The sequence below is a fragment of the Dreissena polymorpha genome, chromosome 5, assembly GCF_020536995.1.
Source record: "Dreissena polymorpha isolate Duluth1 chromosome 5, UMN_Dpol_1.0, whole genome shotgun sequence".
Taxonomy (NCBI): domain Eukaryota; kingdom Metazoa; phylum Mollusca; class Bivalvia; order Myida; family Dreissenidae; genus Dreissena; species Dreissena polymorpha.
Window position 1 is genome coordinate 19,353,024 of NC_068359.1, and position 22,724 is coordinate 19,375,747.

Genomic DNA, 22,724 nt, shown 5'->3' on the forward strand with positions numbered 1-22,724 from the left:
TCCAATGTAATCACATTTTCAAATGACTCTAAAATCCGTACACAATTTCAGCCTATTATAAACAAGAAGGTGAAAACAATCATCCATGACATTGAATAATAACCTTTCTCCTACTGGTACCTTTTTTGTCCATGACAATATGTGTCTTGTTCTGAGAAAACTGGGCTTAAATCATGTGTGTAAAGTGTCGTCCCAGATTAGCCTGTGCAGTCCGCACAGGCTAATCAGGGACGACACTTTCCGCTTTAATGGTATTTTTAGTTTCAAGGAAGTCCCTCCTTACCAAAAATCAAGTTTAGGCGGAAAGTGTCGTCCCTGATTAGCCTGTGCGGACCGCACAGGCTAATCTGGGACGACACTTTACGCACATGATTTAAGCCCAGTTTTCTCAGAATAAGACACAAATTGTAATGGAACCTTGGTCTGGGAAAACTGGTTTTAATGTTTGCGAAAAAATTGTTGTCCCAGATAAGCCTGTGCAGTATACACAGGCTTATCATGGACGACACTTTCGGCTTGAATGGAATTTTTTGTTTAAGGGAAGTCTCATCTATACCAAAATCCAGTTTAGGCGCATAGTATCATCCCAGATTAGTCTTTGTGAACTGCACAGGCTAATCTGGAATGACACTTAAAATATGCATTAAGCCCAGTTTTTCCAGAACAAGCCTCATATGATGCATTTCATGACACTTGCCGCAAGTCTTAACATTTGTGATGTCTACATAACAGCTGAATGCTTTAAGACTGAATGTTGGGAAAGAAGTTTGAAAGGCTCATTGGTAACAACCATCAGTTGACTTGGGGGGTTTCATAGTCTTAACCAATATATGTGTTATAAAGACCATTCACTTAATGACAAAAGCCAACCATCATGAAAAAAGATTTAAAGATTTTGTTAAGTGTATAACACGTGAAATTGTTACGGAGAGCACCCTCATACTTTCATATCCGCTCAGTGTGAGATTTGGCACGCTTTATCTTCAGTATTTTTGGTGATGTGCCTGGTTATGACACTGGTAGGGTTTCTTTATAAAGGACATACAAACTTCCAACACTAATAAGGGGAACCTTTTTTCACACACAGAAGACCAGATGGTTACATAATTTTTTACAGTTTAATTTTTGCATTGAACAATTGATAATCCACTTTATAAATTTGAGACAACAATGCACCTAATGTACCGAATCACAGTGCATAGTGACATAATGATGAACAATGAACCTTTTAGTCATAGCAATATTCCCATAAGAATATACTTGTTTCACTGTACAAGCATCTTCATTCTATCATCATAAACAATAACCTGATTCCTATGATGATTATCTATCAACCATATCAATACTGTTGCACAATGTAGCATGAATATATTCAAAACACATCTGTATTAACTCTATTGTTAAACTCAGGAATGGGTTGCGCTCTTCATGTGAACTGGTTACACTGAACTCTTGACGAGAACAGGTTTCTACTCTTGCGATACAAAATTTGTAGGCTATCATCCAGCCTATGAGGTGATATGATGCCATTAAAAATCGACTAAGTTCTTGTGACAAACTAAGTTCTCATGGGATACTCTAGGGACGGGAGGACAGGTAAAATCTGTTTTTTATTGCGGGGTCCAAAGACTTGTGGAGGTTTCTGCTCAACACTGAGCGAACGTCATTACAAAACCGTAGTGCGTCCAACATTGGAAGTAGACACAGCAAAGCCGTATCTGTGGCATCACTGAACCACGATGTGATGGGTATAGCATTGTCTGAAATTAAGAAAGAAATCACTTTTTAACACTGTATAAAAACAGCTATCAATTCTTATTACAAATGAGTATTGCTCTGGGAAAATGGGGCTTAATCCATGCGCAGGCTGCACAGGCTAATCAGACACAATACTTTTAGCCAACGCTGGATTTTCTTTTTAAGAGACCTCCTTTAAAGAAAATATTCACTACAACAGAAAAGTGTCATCCCCAATTAGCCTGTGCAGACTGCACAGACAAATCAGGAATGACTCTTTGCACATGCATTAACCATTTGCATGCTGGGAAATTTGTCGTCTGCTAAAATGTCGTCTGCTGAATTTCTAGAATAAGCATTTTCTTCGATTTTTTTCAAAGAATACTATCAGAATAGCAAACAGTTTGGATCCTGATGAGACGCCACGTTCTGTGGCGTCTCATCTGGATCCAAACTGTTTGCAAAGGCCTTCAAAATTCGGTACCCGCACTGAAAGAGTTAATTCAAACCCATTGTTCCCAGAATGAGACTAATACTGCATATTCAAAGTTAGCAATTCCTATTACAAACAAAATATAAAATATAACTAACAACCAACATAAACAGTACAAAACGATGTTTTTTGGCAACGATTACAATACAAGTTAACTTATTTATTGATAAAACAAAATGTCATGAGAAAATAACCCCTGAAAGTCACCTATTCAGGTATACAAAACTTTATAAAATAATCTTTAAGTAAACACAATTTCAATAATTGAGACACAGGTCGACAATAACATATTTTTGAAACTTCAGTTTTGTCTCAATATTCAACATTCTTTTCTACAAGTGAATATCAGATAATTGTTGCATAGTAATGTATACATGTATGTATGTAATGTATGTTTTTCTTTTGACCATGCAGTCAAGGATAACCCATGAAAGTACAAGCACTTATTTCCAATGGTGTCCTTTTGTTTTTGCTGAAGAGACAACAAGCAGAAGAGACAGTATTAAGTTACAAGGAATCCGGGTGCGATACCCTAGGTCTTTGTGAATAGATCCCTAGGTTCTTTTACATGCTCAGTGTATAGCATTGACACACGCAAGAATAACCGGGGTTTCATACCAGTACATCTCTAGTTGGGTGGGAAACACTTAAAGCATTTCTGAAATGTCCAGTGCCCCGGCCTGGAATTGAACCGGGGACCTCTGGAATGGTAGACCAGTGTGCTACCACTCGACTACCGCACCACCATGATGGAAGATTCCATGCAGACTTGATTAGGGGAGTTGCAACAAAGAAAATAAATGTAACCTTTTTTCCTCTGATTTTTACTTCAAACACTTAGTGGGAGTAAAACAATTACCAAATACAAGTATGGTACAAACAATCAGGGGAGAAAATCCCATATGGGCTAACTTGTCAGCTGATTTTGCCAACCCTGAGAAAGACTTAAAAATATATCTGAGCCACACTCTGCGAAATCCAGGCTTAATGCATGTGACTCAAGTGTCATCCCAGTTTAGCCTGTGCAGTCCACACAGGCTATTCAGGGACAACACTTTCTGCCTTCACTGGATTTTTGCTAAAAAGAAACTTCATGCGAAATGAAAAATTCCATAAAAGCGAAAAGTGGCATCCTTGATTAGCCCTAGCATACTGCACAGGCTTATCTGGGACAACACTTTATGCACAGGCTTATCTGGGACAACACTTTATGCACAGGCTTATCTGGGACAACACTTTATGCACAGGCTTATCTGGCACAACACTTTATGCACAGGCTTATCTGGCACAACACTTTATGCACAAGCGTTAAGCCCGGTTTCTCAGGGCGCCATTTGTATGCTCTTTTTTTCCTTTTTACGAGGCTTCACACAATTAATAAAAATGTTTAACAGATTCACTAGTTTGGCACTCAAAGACCATGCTGCTTACCTGGATATGCCCTATATGCTACTGGCGAGTTGTCCAGGATAAATATACTGGAGAGATCTCTATTGATAGCAGAGAGGTCCTTAGTGTAGCTACCTGCCTCCAAGTTACAATGCTGAAACAGATAGCATGAGTGTGTGTCATAAAAGGGTTGAAATAATCCAGGGTCCCACCAGCCAATGACCCCCTAAAATTTGGTGGTTTGCCTACAGATTCTATGAAAAACTCGTATGTCGTCTTTACAAAGTATTTTAAGAAAAAGGTAGGGTCAAATTTCGGCAATTTGGATCATTATCTTGTTTTCTTTTATATTAGATAAGTGTAAGGATCAGTTCACATTGATATTGGTTAACACCTCCCTCCAGGCTGTGCATTGACCCTTCCATGACGGCCAGCAATTTGGTATTGTGGTCTGTCATAAAGGCCAATTGTCACTTGCATCAAACAAAAGACTAACAGATGGTTATAATAATTGTTCGGCTGATATTGTTACTTCAGTTTCATTTTTACCCATATTATATCTCATATGGATATCGTCTAGAAGACTTGCTTTATGCAGATTTTTTCCTGGCATATCGACGGGTCCGTTAAACAAAACCATTCCCAAATATATAAATATTATAAACAGTTATGTTAAATTAGTTTATCCGAAATCAGAGAACTTTTTATGCGAAAAAATTCCCAACCCCAATATTGCATTTTTTGCAGGAATAGGCCTGTCATAGGTTACAGTGGCTGGCACTTAATGCAAGAAACACTTTTTTTCGGACTTTGCAAAGCATTGCAGCCAGCTGCCTTTTATAGAGAGCCTTTCAGTTTTCTGCGCAATTTATTTTAGAGAGCCTTTCAATTTGCTGCGCATTTCATTTTAGAGAGCCCTTAAATTTTCTGATACCTTACATTCCTTTGTATAGCGCGCAGTTTTTTACCTCCAAATCTCAAATTAAAAAGTTGGTGCGCATAATACATTGATACTACGCTTTCCTTGCTGTTAAATTGCAAATAATACATTTCGTAATCGTAAATAATCATAATAGCCACCATTTTTGTAATCCAGAAAACTACACCCTATAATCTTACAGACTGAAGGGGCCGTTGTCGAAACAACAAAGTCTGTAAGGGCAGATATGAACGGTGTCGCATTAGTTATGAACAATAAAATAAAATGTTGAATTTAAGTATGCAAACATTTATTTGTCTGTGTTTGTGCATTTCTACATTGGCAGCTTACGTTGGACTGGTAACGTAACCGTAGGTGTGAACAGGGACTTCTTAACAGTGCTCCAGCTAGGCCTAAATCGAAGGGCGCCGCGCCCTGCCCTCCCGAACCTCCGCCCTGCCCCCCCGAAACTCCGCCCTGTCCCCCCCCCTCAAAAAAAATAGTATTTTTTTAAATTTTTTTTTTACATATGATAATTCATAAATCTCTCATTACATTGTAATTAGTTTAATCCTCATTGTAGACATTATATTTGAATGGTTTAATAATAATGGAAATAATACAATTATTTATAACATATAAATTTACATGCAATAGGAAGCATTCCAGAAACACCTGCGCGCTCGAAAGTGCCCTTTTCACAAAATACTGCGCGTCGAAAGTGCCCTTTTGACAAAAAAGCCCCCCCTGCCCTTTTCAAATCCTAGCTGGAGCACTGTTCTTAAGTGTTTTCCAGTTTGGTCCAGGTTTTTGGCGCATTCATTGTTCATCACATTCACACCTGTGTAACGCGACAAACAATAACCCAACTTCATACTTGTCCAACATCATATATTAACAGTTTTACGTCAATACTGACATGTCTCAACAGCTGTCTCTCATGTGCCACAAAGTTTTATTCAGCATTCAAATTTAATTTCCCCAAGGAAGAATGACATGATGTACATGAATTCTTATTTTCTCATGTTTTACACGAAATGATGCGGACTGTTAATCTGTTGCTAGAAAATTACAAAATTGTCAGAAAAGTATAGTGCTATGCAACCCATGCTCCTAATCATAATGCCGTTTCCTATTTTGAATGCTTACCAGTAATTAAGCTTTCCAATGCACCGGATTATTGGATTGCGCAATAGTAAAATAGCGGCCATTTTTGGTCCGATTTGGTGGTTTTATTGTCTTTAAATATTTTGTTCTCCATTTTTGCATTAATAAAACAGCCTGCGCGCTAAACATAGGAGCGCGCTATACGAGGGAAAATTCAGTAAATATCCTTTTGGAGAGCTATTCATTTCAGAGAGCCTTTAATTTTTCTGAGAAATTCATTTTAGAGAGCCCTTACATATTCTGATAAAATTCTTTGTGGGATCCTTTAGATTTTCTGATAAACATGTCTTTTTATAATGAAAGAATGAGGAAAGACAACCATGGACAACAAATTAGATTTAAAACCTGCTTTATCTGATTCAATAATACGGGGTTGATTTACCTGTCTATAGTATCTCCGGTTTAATATACCGCGACTATTATCGAGCTTGTCGGCGACTGCTGCGCCGTATATCTCCATACTAGCCGTGAACACGACCAAGTCGTACCACTGACTCGCCTGAAACAAGGGAGACAACTGGGTGAGCAATTAGTACCATGGGCAGCTATGGTATTGTACACTGAGATTGTTTAGCCTCATTGTTTATAAATGGGCTTAATGCATGCATGTAAAGAGTCATCCCAGATTAGCCTGTGTAGTCTGCACAGGCTTATCAGGGACTACACATTCCACCCTTAAGGTATGTTTGTTTTAAAGGAAGTCTCATCTTTACAGAGCAAACATCCAGCAACAGAAAGTGTCATCCCTGATTAGCCTGTGTGGACTGCAAAGGTTTATCAGGGACAACAAGTGAACCACGTGCATTAAGCCCAGTTAACTCAGAACAAGGCTTCATTACAATAGCTGTATCCCCGAAAACTTGCCAGTCCTCAGACAAACCAGTATATCTGTATAAGGTCCCGCATAACATGTGCCAACGCTCGGCTGCGGATGCAGTTTTGAATAAATGAAAGCTTGTAAGATTACATTTTTTTAGGTCACAGTGACCTTGACCTTTGACCTAGTGACCCCAAAATAGGTGTGGTGTGTAGAACTCATCAAGGTGCATCTACATATGATGTTTAAAAGTTGTAGGTGGAAGCACTCTGATTTTAGAGCCAATGTAAAGGTTTCAGCACGACGCCAGCAGACGATGAGCTAGCTATGACAATACCTCGGGTTTTCTCCTAAAACAGCCGAGCTAAAACTTATCCATTGTAGCCAGCAGAGCTCCAGATAAGAGGCGTATCTGCATATTTACGCACTGTAAAAAAATAAATAAAACTCATTAAAAATCAGCCCAGTACGTCACAAAACGCAATACAAATCTTGGTACGTATTTTAAATCGATTAAAGTGCGTAACCTGTTTAACCAATAATCCAGTTAAGTTTTAAGTCTAAGTTAACCTTTGAATCAAAAGTAAGTCAATCAAAATAAGCTTGTAATAAAAATGGCGGCCCATCATGTTTGTGGATCTAAAAAGGGATGTTTTAAGCGACCAGCGGCTCCTGTGGAAATATTTTTAAAAAAGCTGTTCATATCGTCATTTTAAATTAATTCTGTTTGCATTTAATAATCTAAATAACAAAAAAAATATTTCTAGATTAAACACGCCATTTACTTTGTCAGTTTTCAATGGAAATGGAAAATACCCCTCAATATTCCTAAATAGTTTATGGCTGAAACAAAGGAGTAAAATACGCTTTAACAATAATATCAGGGGGTGAAATACCCTTTAGACTAAATCCTTATCTGGAGCTCTGGTAGCCAGTAAACAATACTGGTTGAGTATATACTTTATTTGATTTGATTTTCCAGACAACAGACATTATGATCAGTTATAAATAAGAGATCAGGGCTTTTTCTACTTTTCATGATGGACCACATTCCCAATCAAATTTGTTTTCCAAAACAAGAAAAAAAAACAATTTAGGACAAATGCTAAAAGTGACTTATCATTTATCAACTGAAATCTGCTTAGTTTACATTTTTGCCACAACAAAATTCTATATTTTAGTTTCACCTTAACTAATTATTTTTTTATAATTTCTAAAAGTGTCTTAATTATGATTAATGTCAATTTTCACTCTGAGTAACCATTTACAAGTACCCTGTAAACCTTTATCAATGGTTATTATACATGAATACATACATTGTTATTTTCTGATTTTAGGTACTCATGTGATGAAGTTTATCCCAAAGAGGAGAATGTCACATTAAGTCCTTAATTTCCAATGTTTGCATTTTTCAAAAATGGAGGAAAAAGGGCACAGGAGATAACAAGACTGTGAAGCTAGATGTGAGTTGAAACTTTCGCACAGACTGAAATATCAAATTCTGATATTAATTTTAAGGCCAGTATATATAATTAGTGATTTCTTATGACTCCAATATGAATTGTTCCCTTCAGATATTGATGTTGTGTACTCATTGCTTATTGATTGTCGTACATTCCAAGAATCTCTTGCTTCAACATATTTAAAGGTGCTTGAAAATAGAAGAGAGATAAAACTGCCGTTTGAATGAAGCCATTATTTACATATAAAATATTAAAGACAAGAATCAAATTATTATTTTTTTATTTTATGACAAAAGCATGTGTTACCGCAGAAAAGTTGAACAAAGTGAAATACGTTGAACTATGAAAGCACATAGAAACAGTTTCTTTGAAACTCTAAAGCAAATTTTGGTACTTACAACTTCCAAGAAATAATCTACATGAGGTCGTTTGTGGACGAAAAACCTGACTGGATGTCTGTCTATCATCACCTGAATGTAGAAATTAAGATTTGAACTGGAAAAAACCAGGCTTTATGCATGTGCATAAAGAACTTACTATTCCAGATTGTGCAGTCCACACAGGCTAATAAGGGACAAAACTTTCCACTTTTATTGAATTTTCATTAACAGGGGTCTCTTTTATACGTTTGTGCAGAGTCTGTGACAATACTTAATGCACATGCATAAAAAAGTAGTCATTCTATGCTGCTTATGTTTATATTCTTACTTCGTTTATCTCTGTGACACAATTGTATGTGAAATATCTAGTGTTTAAACGATGTACACATTGCAAGCCTGAATAAAAATTTGTCTTGTGTTATAAACATTTACATTGAGATTTAAACAAGATGCAGTGTTTTTTTTCACCTATAGGGGAACGGCGGCGGGGCCCGTCCAAAGGGGAAAAATGCGTTGTTTTTTAGGAAAAGGGGAAATTAAAAAATTCACTCTTTTATATGTAATGATATTTATTATATGAATACACATGTATGTATGAATGTAATATTCACAGCTGAATGTCTCCATCCTTTTTCTTAAATATATATCAATGATTTTTTCAACATTAGTTTCAGACTGTTCAGCCTTATGCACACTGAGTCTCAGTTTTCCTAGCCATTTTGAGTCTAATAGGGATTTGTTAAATTGATACATTGGCAAATTTCAGCATTTTTTTCAATAAAATGGATCAAATTGACATTTTTTTATCAACAAATATTGACACAATATAGAGATACATCAGACCTTTTCCTGATCATTTTGGGGAAACAATGCAATTCATGTGAAAAGTCCACTGATTTTGGAAAAACTAATTTAATATAACTCTTTATAATAATTCAAAATCATATTTATTTTAGTTATATACTTTGTTAGTTGTTAATGATATAAATTTGAGATATATTTCTCATTAGACAGTTCTTTCTAAAAAAAAAATAATTTTTTTTTTTTTAAATTCTGGAATCGATTTTTTCTACAAAATTGGGGAAAAATATATACTCTTTTTTTAGGGGAATGGGGCCGAATATCGGCCCCAAAATTGCCATAAAAAAACCACTGAGATGCTTTGTTTAATAACGCAGCTGCTCCAAGTATTAGCCTTGGCACTATTGACTTCTTGGCCCATTACAATAAGTCTAAGTCTAATAGGAGGTCAATGTCAAGGTCTAATGAGTTGAGGTGATATTAATGTGCTATAGTTGAATGGATTATAAAAGCTTTTTGGTAAGGAAGACTGCTATAAATTGAGTGGTCATTGGTTTAACTTAGAATATGGACCTTCTGAATTAGTCTATGTCGTTCCGGCTTACCATTTTGTCACTTTTTGACAGCACCCTTTACTTTTAGTGTTCCTAGAACTTTCCATAGCTAATAATACAGTCTTACCCCTCTTAAGCAGCCATTCAAGGGAAACGGCCAAATTGGCTGCTTAAGCGGGTAGGCCTCTTAAGAGGAGGTCGAGTCATAGGGAGTCTGGAGTTGATGAGTGCATGGCCAACTTTTCAATTTTTGTATAAACAAAATAGTACATGTGTGTACATGTACTAAACAATGTATAGCCTTTATTTTTTTATTTCTATCTTTCTAAAATCAGCTATAAAACAACATTTTCATTAAAAAAAATTTTTTATTCATCTTTCTAATCATCATCAATATCATCATCATCACCAGAATCAAGTCAATGAAAAAGAATCATTCTCATGATTCGTTGTTTACACAATGCGCGTTGTATGGCCTCTTATGCACTTAAGATGGGAACAGTTGTGAATCAGTTATGCATGAATAACTCCTGTGTCACTATCAATCGATAATTTAATGGGTTTATCGCAGTTTTATGGCTTTGTAATACCTACCGCACGAATTGGTCCCGACAGTGATCTCCTCCACGCTAAAATCATGGCCAGTTACTTAAGAGGCTGATAATAGCAATCAGGTGTAATCCTGGTAATCGTGCTTTTCATACATAATATTATAAAAACATTTTTTCGCCGCGTAAAAGGTTTTATCAAAATTAATATTGAAAACATTGTAAATATTAAACAAATATAAATGTTTTGTTTAATTCCCAAATGAGAATAAAAATTTGTAATCCGAAACACACTCCAGATTGTTTTATGTTAACGAGAGATTTAAAAATTCTAGCATCAAAAAAGTCCTCATGTATTTCCTTTGTCCCGACAAAAGCGCGCAAAAATTATGCACCAATGTACAATGTCACGCCATACCCATGTAAAATGTGTGCGTATTGATGTTTGGATAAGAATTTGTAGCACAGAGAACACGTAGATCAGTTGATTTCAGTTACAAGTTTCGTTGTTCTTTCTAACTTTTAACAAGAGTTCCGCGGTCGGAGATGACCGCATTGAAGCCGGATTTTTGATTTAAATGACAGGAAAGTACCTTTCGTGTTTTTGTCAATGCAATACTTAAATTACTGAAATATTGTTCAAAGGTCAAAATGAAATGTAAGTACTTTTCAAGGCATGAGCAAACCTTGTGTTATGTTTTGAATGCATGCATATACATGAACAACAATAACATTTAAGGTCACAAATATGAACTTGAATTGACAATTAGGAAAGTTTGATCTCAATTTTTTTATTAGCAAATTAGTAACATATTGTTTGAAGTTTCCATCAATTTCATTATCAAATGTAAGAAAATAAACTTAGATGAAATAATACTATTTATTGTTTTGCTTTCACATACCTACACAGAAATCCAGACAGCCTTATGATCACTCCAAAAGGTTTCTATCACACCAGTTCTAGCAGTGACCTTGACCTTAGAATGAATGACCTTGAAATGACCAGTGGTCATCTAAGTGTGCTTGCAAACCTTCATGTCAAGTTTGAAGACTCTATGTCCAAGCATACCAAAGTTATAACAATTTTAACATTTTAACATTTAAGGTCACAGTGACCTTGACCTTCAAATGAATGACATTGAAATGACCAGTGGTCATCTTCTAGTACTGGCCAATCTTTATTTCAAGTTTGAAGACTCTAGGTACAAGCATACCAAAGTTATAACATGAAATAAGAACTTTAACATTTTTACATTCAAGGTCACAGTGACCTTGACCTTCAAATGAATGACCTTGAAATGTCCAGTGGTTACTTACTAGTTCTGGCCAACCTTCATGTCAAGTTTCAAGACTCTAGGTCCAAGCATACCAAAGTTATAACAACTTTAACATTTTTACATTCAAGGTCACAGTGACCTTGACCTTCAAATGAATGACCTTGAAATGTCCAGTGGTTACTTACTAGTTCTGGCCAACCTTCATGTCAAGTTTCAAGACTCTAGGTCCAAGCATACCAAAGTTATAACAACTTTAACATTTTTATATTGAAGGTCACAGTGACCTTCACCTTCAAATGAATGACCTTGAAATGACCAGTGGGAATCTGTTAATCCTGGCCAACCTTCATGTCAAGTTTGAAGACTCTAGGTCCAAGCATACCAAAGTTATACCATGAAATAAGAACTTCAACATTTTTACATTCAAGGTCACAGTGACCTTGACCTTCAAATGAATGACCTTGAAATGACCAGTGGTTACTAACTAGTTATGGCCAACCTTCATGTCAAGTTTCAAGACTCTAGGTCCAAGCATACCAAAGTTATAACAACTTTAACATTTTTTATATTGAAGGTCACAGTGACCTTGACCTTCAAATGAATGACCTTGAAATGACCAGTGGTCATCTGTTAATCCTGGCCAACCTTCATGTCAAGTTTGAAGACTCTAGGTCCAAGCATACCAAAGTTATACCATGAAATAAGAACTTTAACATTTTCGAGCACGCCGCCACCCCCGCCCGCCCGCCCGCCCGACAACATCAATCTATAAGCCGAGATTTTTTCGAAAAAAATCCGGCTAATTAGCCGATAATTGTCATAAATGTGTGCTTGAAATAGTATGATTCAACACCTACAAATAATAAATTATAAATTAAGAATCTCTTTTCCAGGAATAATAGGTGATATTTGCATGGCGGAAACAAAAAGATCAAACGGTCGCATATTGCTTTTAACCGGATAACCCGATAATCTGCCGTTAATTAATTGCAATTTGCAAACTGGCTGTCAAAATGTTTATCACACATCATGCTTCAGTACTACAGAGCCTAAACCGCAGACTGGCAGTACGTATCAATTTTTTCGCTATTGCGTCGGTGTAATTTTGCCAATGTACATGACTAACTTACTTGCACGTGACCACTCATATGGGGGAAATTTAACATTTGGGATGCAAAATTGCTGGCCGCTGGGCGAGGAACGGGGTAACTCTTAAGAGGGGTGCATTATATAGTATTTATCGACGGTCGCGGCACAGACCGGCCGCCTACACGGGGCAACTGGCGATGAGGGCTGACCGGAAGTAGGGGTTGGACTGTACATGCAATCATGTGAACCACAGATATTCCTAGGTTTTTGATTTTTTTATAATACAAAATAAACATTAATAGCCTATTACATATAAGTATTTATTACAATTCAAAACAAATTTCTTGTTCAGCCTTTACAAACATCCTTCTTATTATTTCCAAATTTGATCCAAGAGAAGAAAAGCTGTGTTACCTTTAGAACAAAATCCGGTGGTGTACCAGGTTTCACGGTCTGTCGTATAACTCCATCATGGTGCGAGTGTATAAGAGTCTCGTCTAAATCTAGGACCAACGTCTTCCTTCGTAACATACCTTAAACACAATGAGGCGGCACTTTATGGTCAATAACCTCTATATTTTTTTTTAAAGACAAAGTGTAATATTATGGTTAATGTAATCAGTTGTGAAGGATTACTAATTGCTTACAATGTTATAGTCATTTAATATGAAATTTGGTTGAGTCATGTGGTTGACAGTAAATGCTGTATGATACACAATTATTTCATGCCAATAAATCTGCAAACAATAAAAAAAGTACTGTATTCACTTACATGTGCTATATTTGACACTTCAGTGTTCAAGTACAAATATTTCTAATAAGCATGCACTTAGAAAAATGGGCTTAATGCATGTGTGTTAGGTATTGTCCCACATAAGCCTGTGCAGACAGCACAGACTTATCAGGGAAGTCACTTTTGGAACCTATTCTGGATTTCATTTGGAAGAAGTTTCCCTTTAAAAAAAAAACTCTGTAAGAGTTGCGACGACTGCACTGGCTAATCTTGGACGACACTTTACACACATGCATACAGCCACCTTTTTCAAGAGCGAGTATCAAATATATCTTACTAAGCCTGTGCTTGGATAGAGGTGACAACGGTATAACTTCATATCGAACAGTCTGGTGCTGAATAACCTGTAGGAAAAGGAAAAACCTTTTGTTAATATCTGATAAAGATCACTTTATGATACCAGTTATTATTTAAAGTGTGTTTCTATTTTATAAGTATGAATTGCACTAAACATGGATTCTATCGTTGTTGGGTAATATTGTATCATATTTGTAATAATCTGGTACACTTATAACATGCTTATCTGATATACTGCTCATCATGAAGTATACTTGACATACCGATTAGCAGGAGTCTTATTTTCTGCCTCTTGAAACATGGGATGACATAAAAAACAAAAACAAAGGATGTCTAATTTTAACAGAATTAGATAACTGTTATCTATGTCTCTGATTTTAACAACACAACAATCTTTATACAAGAGAATATATTTTTATTAAAAAATCTAAACAATAAAGTCAAAGATAATGATGTTTTGTAGCCACATTAACATTGGTTATAAATGTATTACCCTGAATCAAATAAATCAATCAGAAATATACAGATCATGTAAAAAATCTAACACTTGCTACTGTTTACAATTTTGTAATATTGAAATATGATTTTCAAACTTTTAATTTAATAATAATGGGTAAACAATTTGTTAAAACAGACTTGTTCTAGAAATTGAGATTTAAGTATTCATTTTATGATCTATCAACATTTATCATTATAAAATTCCATGAAAAACTTAAGATCACAGAAGCTGAGCTTGAAATTTCAACTAAGTGAAACTTAGTGAATATTAAGACATACATTGTTTGCAAATTTGATCAATACAGGTGTGTAATATTTCAGTCTCATGCTCAAATGGGCAACTTTGATTTTGTCTCAAAGGATATGGGCGAACAGATAATTTAACAGCTATATTTTGTATTAGGTGTCTGGGTGCAGTGTTGAGGCTCTAACTATATTATATATTTATATAAGTGTTTTAGGGTTTCACAGTCAATAAGATTGCGCGTGATTGCTGTGAGGATACCGACAGAGTTTATTCTACCACAAAATATAAAACAAGATTGTTAATTGCACTTTATTTGGAAAAAAAAACATGTCTAAGAAGAATTGACTGTGGCAAACATGAGACAAAGTGACAGCAGGGCCCTTGCTACACTTTGGGAGATTGGGGCCGGGGCCCTTAGATGGGGGAATTTCGAGTCGTTTTGGGCGAAAAGGGGAATTTTAGGAGATCTTTTCACCAACCATTCAACACTTAAAATTGCTATATTTTAATGTAATTTACATAAATATACATTTAATCAAAGGTTAATAGCACGATACCAGCTGGCAACATGGATATAAAAGTGAACAAGAGATGTTTTTGTCAGAAACACAATGCCCCCTAATGCACCGCTTTTTTTTACTTTTGACCTTGAAGGATGACCTTGACCTTTCACCACTCAAAATGTGCAGCTCCATGAGATACACATGCATGCCAAATATGAAGTTGCTATGTTCAATATTTCAAAAGTTATTGCAAAACTTTACTGTATTAAAGTTTTTAATTTTCAACCTTTGACCTTGAAGGATGACCTTGACCTTTCACCACTCAAAATATGCAGCTCCATGAGATACACGTGCATGCCAAATATGAAGTTGCTATGTTCAATATTTCAAAAATTATTGCAAAACATTACTATATTAAAGATTTAAATTTTTGACCTTTGACCTTGAAGGATTACCTTGACCTTTCACCACTCAAAATGTGCAGCTCCATGAGATACACATGCATGCCAAATATCAAGTTGCTTTGTTCAATATTTCAAAAGTTATTGCAAAACTTTACTGTAATGTTAAAGTTTTGGGATAGAATGACAGACAGAAAGACAGGCCAAAAACAACATTATGAACATACCCCCGATCTATCGATCCAGGGGCATAACAATTATTAATTTTTTTTTTGGGGGGGGGGGGAAATTTTAGCTGAAATATGGTAAAAAAGTATACTATTTTAAGGGGTGAATGGAGCCGAATTTCGGCCCCAAAAACGGCCAGACGAGGGCCCTGGACAGTGACCTGATTTCTTCAGCTGGTTGCCCTGCAAGCAAGAGGCTTCTTACAGAATTTAACACACCTCACAGTGTTTTCTTTTTCGTTAAAATTGTCCCCGTTCTCAAAGGAAAAAAGTGTATATTTTTTCCCAAATTCCCAATTGAAGATTTCCAAAACATTTAGTTAATTTCCCATCCAGCTCTATAAGTTGAAACTGATAAACTTTAAATTTAACTTTAGCTTTGTGATTATGGTGGACGAACCAGTTATCGAACACCTAAGGAATTATGTTAAAATTGAAACATTTAAAAGAATAAAAACATTATGTTTTAACAAATGACTAACAGTTCAATCATTTAATAACTTATCTGTAAAGTTTTCCAGCAAATATCCATCAAGAATTCATAACAATGTTTCCCTGGTTATTGTCACCTCTAGCAGGGCTCACGCAACTGGGCGACTCTGGCGATTATATCGCCGCGGCTTCCCTGTAATCGCCCTGATCAAAAGCACCGGCGATAACCACTTCGCCCTAAAATCTGGCAATTATCATATCCGCAGCGCTATCAAAGTTGCTTCTGTTTATTACCGAATACACGCCGACGTCAATCAACTGACCGAATCGACGAAACTCCGCCCCACTGGCGTAGTAAATTACCTATTGAAAATTGATAAGCAACCATTCACAGCGCTCGTCATCCAGGTATTTGGCAGGGTTCTCTCCTGACTAATCAGAGCATGGGTTACAAACTCCATTTGGGCTAATAGAAAACATGCCGACACCGGCCGAACCACTTTGTTAACTGATGACAATTATCGCATTCAATGTCCCCAAAACAATGTGGATTAAAAGAATGTCGGTCTCTATGTATTAACAGGGGTGTGATTGAGGCAAAGTCAGAGGGGAGGAAAATTCTGTTGACTGATTTTGACTACGCGAATGGCGCGCATAACGCAATGACAAACATAAAAACAGACATTAAATAAACAACTTTTTGAACTTCATAACAATATTTCTTTACAAAAACCTGTTAAACTTCACATTTAACATACTGAGGATGCAAAGTAAACTGTTAAGTATTTATTGTGATCAATAGCAGCAGTTTTTCAATGTATTGAATTACAGTTAATAGACTAAATATAAACAAACACACTTGAGTGTTCTTCTGGTGTTAATGATGTATTAACTGAGTTAAATTAATATATTTAATTTGTTTACCTTTCAATATCTTGCATTTCACATCTTCACATCTTCACTCAGTTCAAAGCTATTTCAGTTAACTGAACAGCGTGACAAACATTTGAAACGTGGTCTTTTTTTGACAAACACATTTCAGTATTCCTATCAGACTAGGTGATGTCAGTCGTTTATTCGATTGCTATTTGTTATTTCAATAATCTTTATTTTCTCTTCGCAGCGGCGCCATTTACAAACAAATCACAGAGCGCATTTTAAGAACACGATTTTAATTGGAAGATTGGGAAACGACAGCCAATTATATGGCTCGTTTTAAAAATGCTTAGGCAGAATCTACCAGTGTAAAATGCGGAGAGATTTCGCGGGCCGCGGATATTTTGGGCCGCTTATGAAATACGTCCGCGGAATCGGTGGTAGCCCCTCTCCCCCACATTTTTTAAAACGAATTTACGCAAATCTCAGAAGTGACATCCGGGACAACCCGATCCGCGGAAATCCGCGGAAAAATCACACCCCTGATTAATTGGTATCTGTTCTTGGTAGACAGGTATGTATATTTTATGCTCCTCGCCCGTATTGTCTGTTTTTCAAACCGTGAAAACTTGCCTTTCGCGAGTAGTAGATGGCTTAAAATGGTCCCGGATGGGAAAAGATGAGTTGATGCCGACGAAAAGTGCGAACAATTAACGTATGTCCCCAATTATGATGAATCTTTATACTCATTATCTTTGTCATGATCATTCTGAATCGAGAACTCGGACTGTCAACACAAAATTGAAATCTGAAATGTCTCTAACGAGTTGGTTACAGGGCGATTCGCCCAAACCAAGTTCGATGAAACGTAAGTCGTTTGAGATTGACTCTGAATCTTATTCGTGTGACACATCTAAAAGGAGTTTTTCTTCATCACTAAATCAGGCATCTTTTGACTGGTATGTTAAAGATAGTGAGGGACTTTGGCACTGTAAGTTGTGTCGAGATGCAAAATTGGACAATCAGTATGCTAAGGGTCATGAGATTCCTGCAAAAAACACAAATCATGGACGACATGCTGCATGTGAGTATATTTTACGATACTGTTTTGTTTCGCTTAAAGTGATATTCTGCGCATATATCGAAAATAATACTTTAAGATACGCTCGCCAAAACGCTTGAAGTGATATTATGCGCATATAACAGTATATGCTATGTTTATAGGTGTCTATCGCAACCGGTGTTTATTTTTGGTGTTATCACTTCATATACACTTATATTTGTTAATGCATCATCAACATACTAAAACAATATCCCGGAAAGAGAAAAATAATGCATTTAATATCAACCCTACTTTCGTTTGACAACTGCTCATGTACGATGTAAATTTAGTTTTAGTGCAGAGTCTAGCAGACAAAACAAAATGGCTGCCGATGTAAACATGACCTATCATCGGACAGTTCATAAATACTACTCCAGTTTATACAAAGTCACATGACTATCACGTGACCTGGACTCGGAGAAAAAATCTGCGTCTGCTGCAATAAAAAATGCAAACGGAAATATCCTTTTTGGTGTGTATATTCAGGTTTTGATAAATGCATTCAAAAAGTAATAGCAAAAAACACATATAACCGTGTAAATAACAATAAATGCATTCCTTTAAACTGTTTTCGGCGCATTTTTTTCAAGCTAAGTAAGCAAGTTGGTCATGGACTTCATGTACGACCATTTGTTTATGGATGTGACATCATGTGCACTTTTGCGAATGTGCATATAGAACCAAAACAAAAACGTCCAATAATAGGTGCTGTTTGATAACAGGTACTTCCACGATAATATGCATGGTTTATTTGAATGCAAGCAGGGTTTTTTTTTTAGAAAAAGGGGAAGACGCTGGACGCTGGGTGAAAGGGGAAAATAGAGTGCGAAAGAGTCATATTTGGGAAAAAAATAAAAACTGTTTTAATCAATGTCTATAATTCGTCTTCTCTGATTTCAGGGGTTTTTCACCACTGTCTGCGCCTCTGGAAAATGGAGGCATTCCCAAAGCAAATCTAGATGACATTTTCCCCAATTAATTTACAATAAAGAAGTTTTCTGTCAAAATCATAAAAAAACGTTAACCAACACTAATGACATTTAGAGTGACTTCCCTTTATCCTTTACATTATAAATCATGTGCTTAACGACTCATATGTAAGGACGTTTAGTTTGTGGATTCTTCTACCAAAATTTACAGCGATAAAGTGCGAAATAATCTGCGTGACTTTGCAAAAATTAATAGGAACCGCAATTCGTGTAGGGGAAGACACCGACTATAGGCATCACTTTCTTAGTAAAAAAACAACAAAACCTGGCAAGTTACTGGAATGTCAGTAAATAGATAAGTTTCATTTTCAGGGAGCCTACAAGTTTGGATAACTTAGATTTACTCAGATCTTCGAAAAAAAATGCAAATAAATGCTACTCATTTCTGAATTTTTTAATGATTGTGTTCATAAACAGAAAGTAGTAAGGGGAAATATATTTCCATTTCACTTTTTTTAAGCTCAAAATATTATTATGAATCCTACAAGCGTTTTGATCGTGATCTATGATAATTGTTCATATACACCGAGCATTAAAAAAAAGCAAATACAATCTAGACATAAGAAAATAACCACAATGTTTCGATTTGTTTACAATAAACTCACAGATCGAATTTGACGTTTGAAACAGTAGCATATAAAACTCCAAATCTTCGCCGCCAATACAAAAAACCCACGCAACCCCATAACAAGATACTTGATCATGGGTGCAGATAAACCATTAGATGCCAGAAGCAACCCAAAAATTAGAGAAGCTTGTCGAGGATTTGCAATTTTGAAGTCAAAATTAGAAATTTGTCATTGCAAGTCTCCAAAGGCAGCCATGATTTCCCACAATTCGCAAATCTCGCGAGATAGGAGCACGCGACTCGAAGCAAATGGCGTCTTTAGCAACAAGTCACGTCAAGTGCTCTGATATGTGTCACGTATTGATTTTCATTTAAACGTGAATGAAAGTGAGGAAAAGGGTGGCAGTTGTGCTTACTGTAAATATGTTTTGTATTCATTGAAAGTAAACACGCCTGTGATAACACATTGAGTGCATTGTGTATTTAGTGTGATAGTTAATTGGATTTTAATCTTTATGGATTAAAAAGGTGGGTGGGGAATGGTAAACATTAGTATTGTTTTATATAAAAAAGAAGCCAAAAACTGTTTCTTGTTTATTTATTTTTATAAGAGTCAAACATGTATTACGTAAATAAATTCATACGTAAATAAAATAAGTAAACGTATCAATATATAAATGTATACATAAAAATTGAATATAAATAAAAATAATACCAAGTTTTTACCAATCTTTTTTATCATCAAGCACTGCATAGTTTTAATCCACTGACACAAAACAATAATTATTGTAAGCTTAAAAGAAAATCCAAGGTGTGACAACTTGGATACCAGTTTATAATCACCTTCAATCAGTTTCTGATGTTTTTGTTATCAACAACTTGACAGTCTTTTGATACAGATAGCTGTTTGTTATGCAGAGCAAAACAGTTTCTTAGCCTTTTGATTATTTAAGGTGTTTAATAAACAGATTTTTGAAAGAAACACGGGTATCTGTTGCACTTGCTGGAAATTAGAATGTCATTCTATGGTTTCACAATATTACCTTTGAGCGATGTTTTGTAGTAATTGCACACAGCCATAATATATGGATTTATAATAATTAAGTGTTTTTTTTTCTGCCCCCGGATCGAATGATCGGGCGTATATTGTTTTTGGCCTGCCTGTCTGTCATTTTGTCTGTCATTCTGTCTGTCATCAAAACTTTAACCTAAAACTTTGTCATTCTGTCTGTCATCAAAACTTTAACCTTGGTTAAAGTTTTGCGATAACTTTTGCAATATTGAAGATAGCAACTTGATACTTGGCATGCATGTGTATCTTATGGAGTTGCACATTTTGAGTGGTGAAAGATCAAGGTCATCCTTCAAGATCAAAGGTTAAATATATGGCCTCAAAGTGGTGCAATAGGGGGCATTGTGTTTCTGACAAACACATCTCTTGTTTTTCAAGAAAATATTCTTGACATTGGCATATTTTATGTAACTTTTGTGAGAATAATGTAAAAAGCTTCAGTAACTTTTGGAGGATAATGTCAAAAGCTTCACAGGGGAAAAAAACGTGAAAAGTGCTAGTCTTAGTACCAGTAGTTATTTTTTGTGTAACAGTTCTGAGAGAAATGGACCCCAGCCTTCAAATATGGGACAAAGAGAACCTTTAACTTAATTTGGGGATAACTTCTACACAGTAAAAGTGATAGGGGAATGAAATTTTCCGGGTTTGATTTTTAGGGAAGACTGCATGAATAAAAAATGTTTGTAGGGGATGAAGCCTTTGATAAGCCAAAACCACAAAAAAGCCTATTTAACATTTGCTAAAATTTATTAATAGTTTCAAAATAATTGTTTGTACATGTTATCTATTTTAGAATTTGTGTCTGTTAAAACAGTAGTAATGGCTGTATAAAAAGGTTTTTATATCAATATTATTTGCTCATTAATTTAATTGTTTTAATGTACATTATTTCTATTGTAGGATGAGTAAGACCATGCAATGGGGGACCAGGAAGGTCAGTTTGATACCAAGTTACATGAAGCTGTGAGGTATGGGGATATTGCGGAGGTCAAGGTTGCCTTACAACAGGGCTATGACCCCAATCTTATTGGACTCTATCAGTGGAATACGCTACATGAAGCATCGCATAATGGAGAAACAGAAATCCTACAGCTGCTTTTACAGAAAAAGGGTGAGCTTCATTACATTGTAAAAAGGATAAACATCAAATTAAAATCACTGTAATGTAAACAGTATATGTTTTTTGTGGTGAACAAGCACATTGCTTACCAGTTTTGTGTGTGCGTTTTTAATGGTATTACTTCTTTTTTTTTAGATTTAAATATATAATAAATAACCATTTTTACTCTTAAGTTCTTGCAAATTCTAAGTTTTTCAGACATCCTCTCTTTCAGCCTAGACAATTATTGTTCATGTCTCCTATTTTACAGAAACTCAGATTTTTCCCTTCAATAAATGGCTTAAAAGTTTTTAACAGTTGAATTTTATCTGAATTCTACACTTGTGCGTTCATTAGGTGACACATCGCACACGTTTTTACAACCTGATGACGGCCATTTAATCCTGCAGACAAATGTAAGAAGTCAGTGGACAGTAGCATTTGTGTTGTTGGTGTAAATTGGCATGTACCCATTAGCTAAAATATTATTCAGTTAGAATTATCATACTAAGTAAATAAATAGTTCACATGTTTTGAATCACTTTAAGTTTGATCTCAATTAAAGCCATTTGTGATAAATAACTGGCTTAATTAATTAATTAATTAATTAATTTGGTCATGCAACAAGGATGACAAATAGGCTGCACATATATTGTTCCATATTTTAAGATGCTAGATACAATTATTCAAATATCAACAAAATCATAATATCTACAGTCTATTTTATTTAAACTATACAAAGTCCTAAAGACAGTTTTTCAAATGCTGACCATCAGGTAATGCACAAGAATATTAAAAATAATCTCAATTTTTTTGGACACAGTCACTTATTTAGGGCATACTTTGGTGTATCTAAATTTTTGTACAAAAATAAATTTATTATTTGACATGTCCAAAATCTTAGAGTAGTAAAGGTATTTGTGTAACAAGTATCATGTATATGTATGAAATAGGATTCTTAAACTAAATACAATAACAGAAATTTA

The 22,724-nt window shown here is 35.5% G+C and overlaps 1 protein-coding gene and 1 long non-coding RNA gene across 2 annotated transcripts; both read right to left on the bottom strand.

Moving 5' to 3' along the window:
* Positions 1-348: 348 nt before the first annotated feature.
* Positions 349-19,846, bottom strand: LOC127831930 (CTD nuclear envelope phosphatase 1-like). Its single transcript, XM_052357017.1, has 7 exons — positions 19,605-19,846; positions 13,705-13,771; positions 13,049-13,167; positions 8,384-8,455; positions 6,088-6,204; positions 3,662-3,773; positions 349-1,760 (listed from the first exon to the last, which is right to left on the bottom strand). Exons 1-7 carry the CDS (start codon positions 19,701-19,703, stop codon positions 1,579-1,581), a joined length of 768 nt encoding a protein of 255 aa, XP_052212977.1. The 5' UTR covers positions 19,704-19,846; the 3' UTR covers positions 349-1,578.
* Positions 11,434-12,260, bottom strand: LOC127831931 (uncharacterized). The gene is made up of 2 exons (XR_008026570.1): positions 12,137-12,260; positions 11,434-11,835 (listed from the first exon to the last, which is right to left on the bottom strand). It is a non-coding gene; the product is annotated as an uncharacterized LOC127831931 (long non-coding RNA).
* Positions 19,847-22,724: the final 2,878 nt, after the last annotated feature.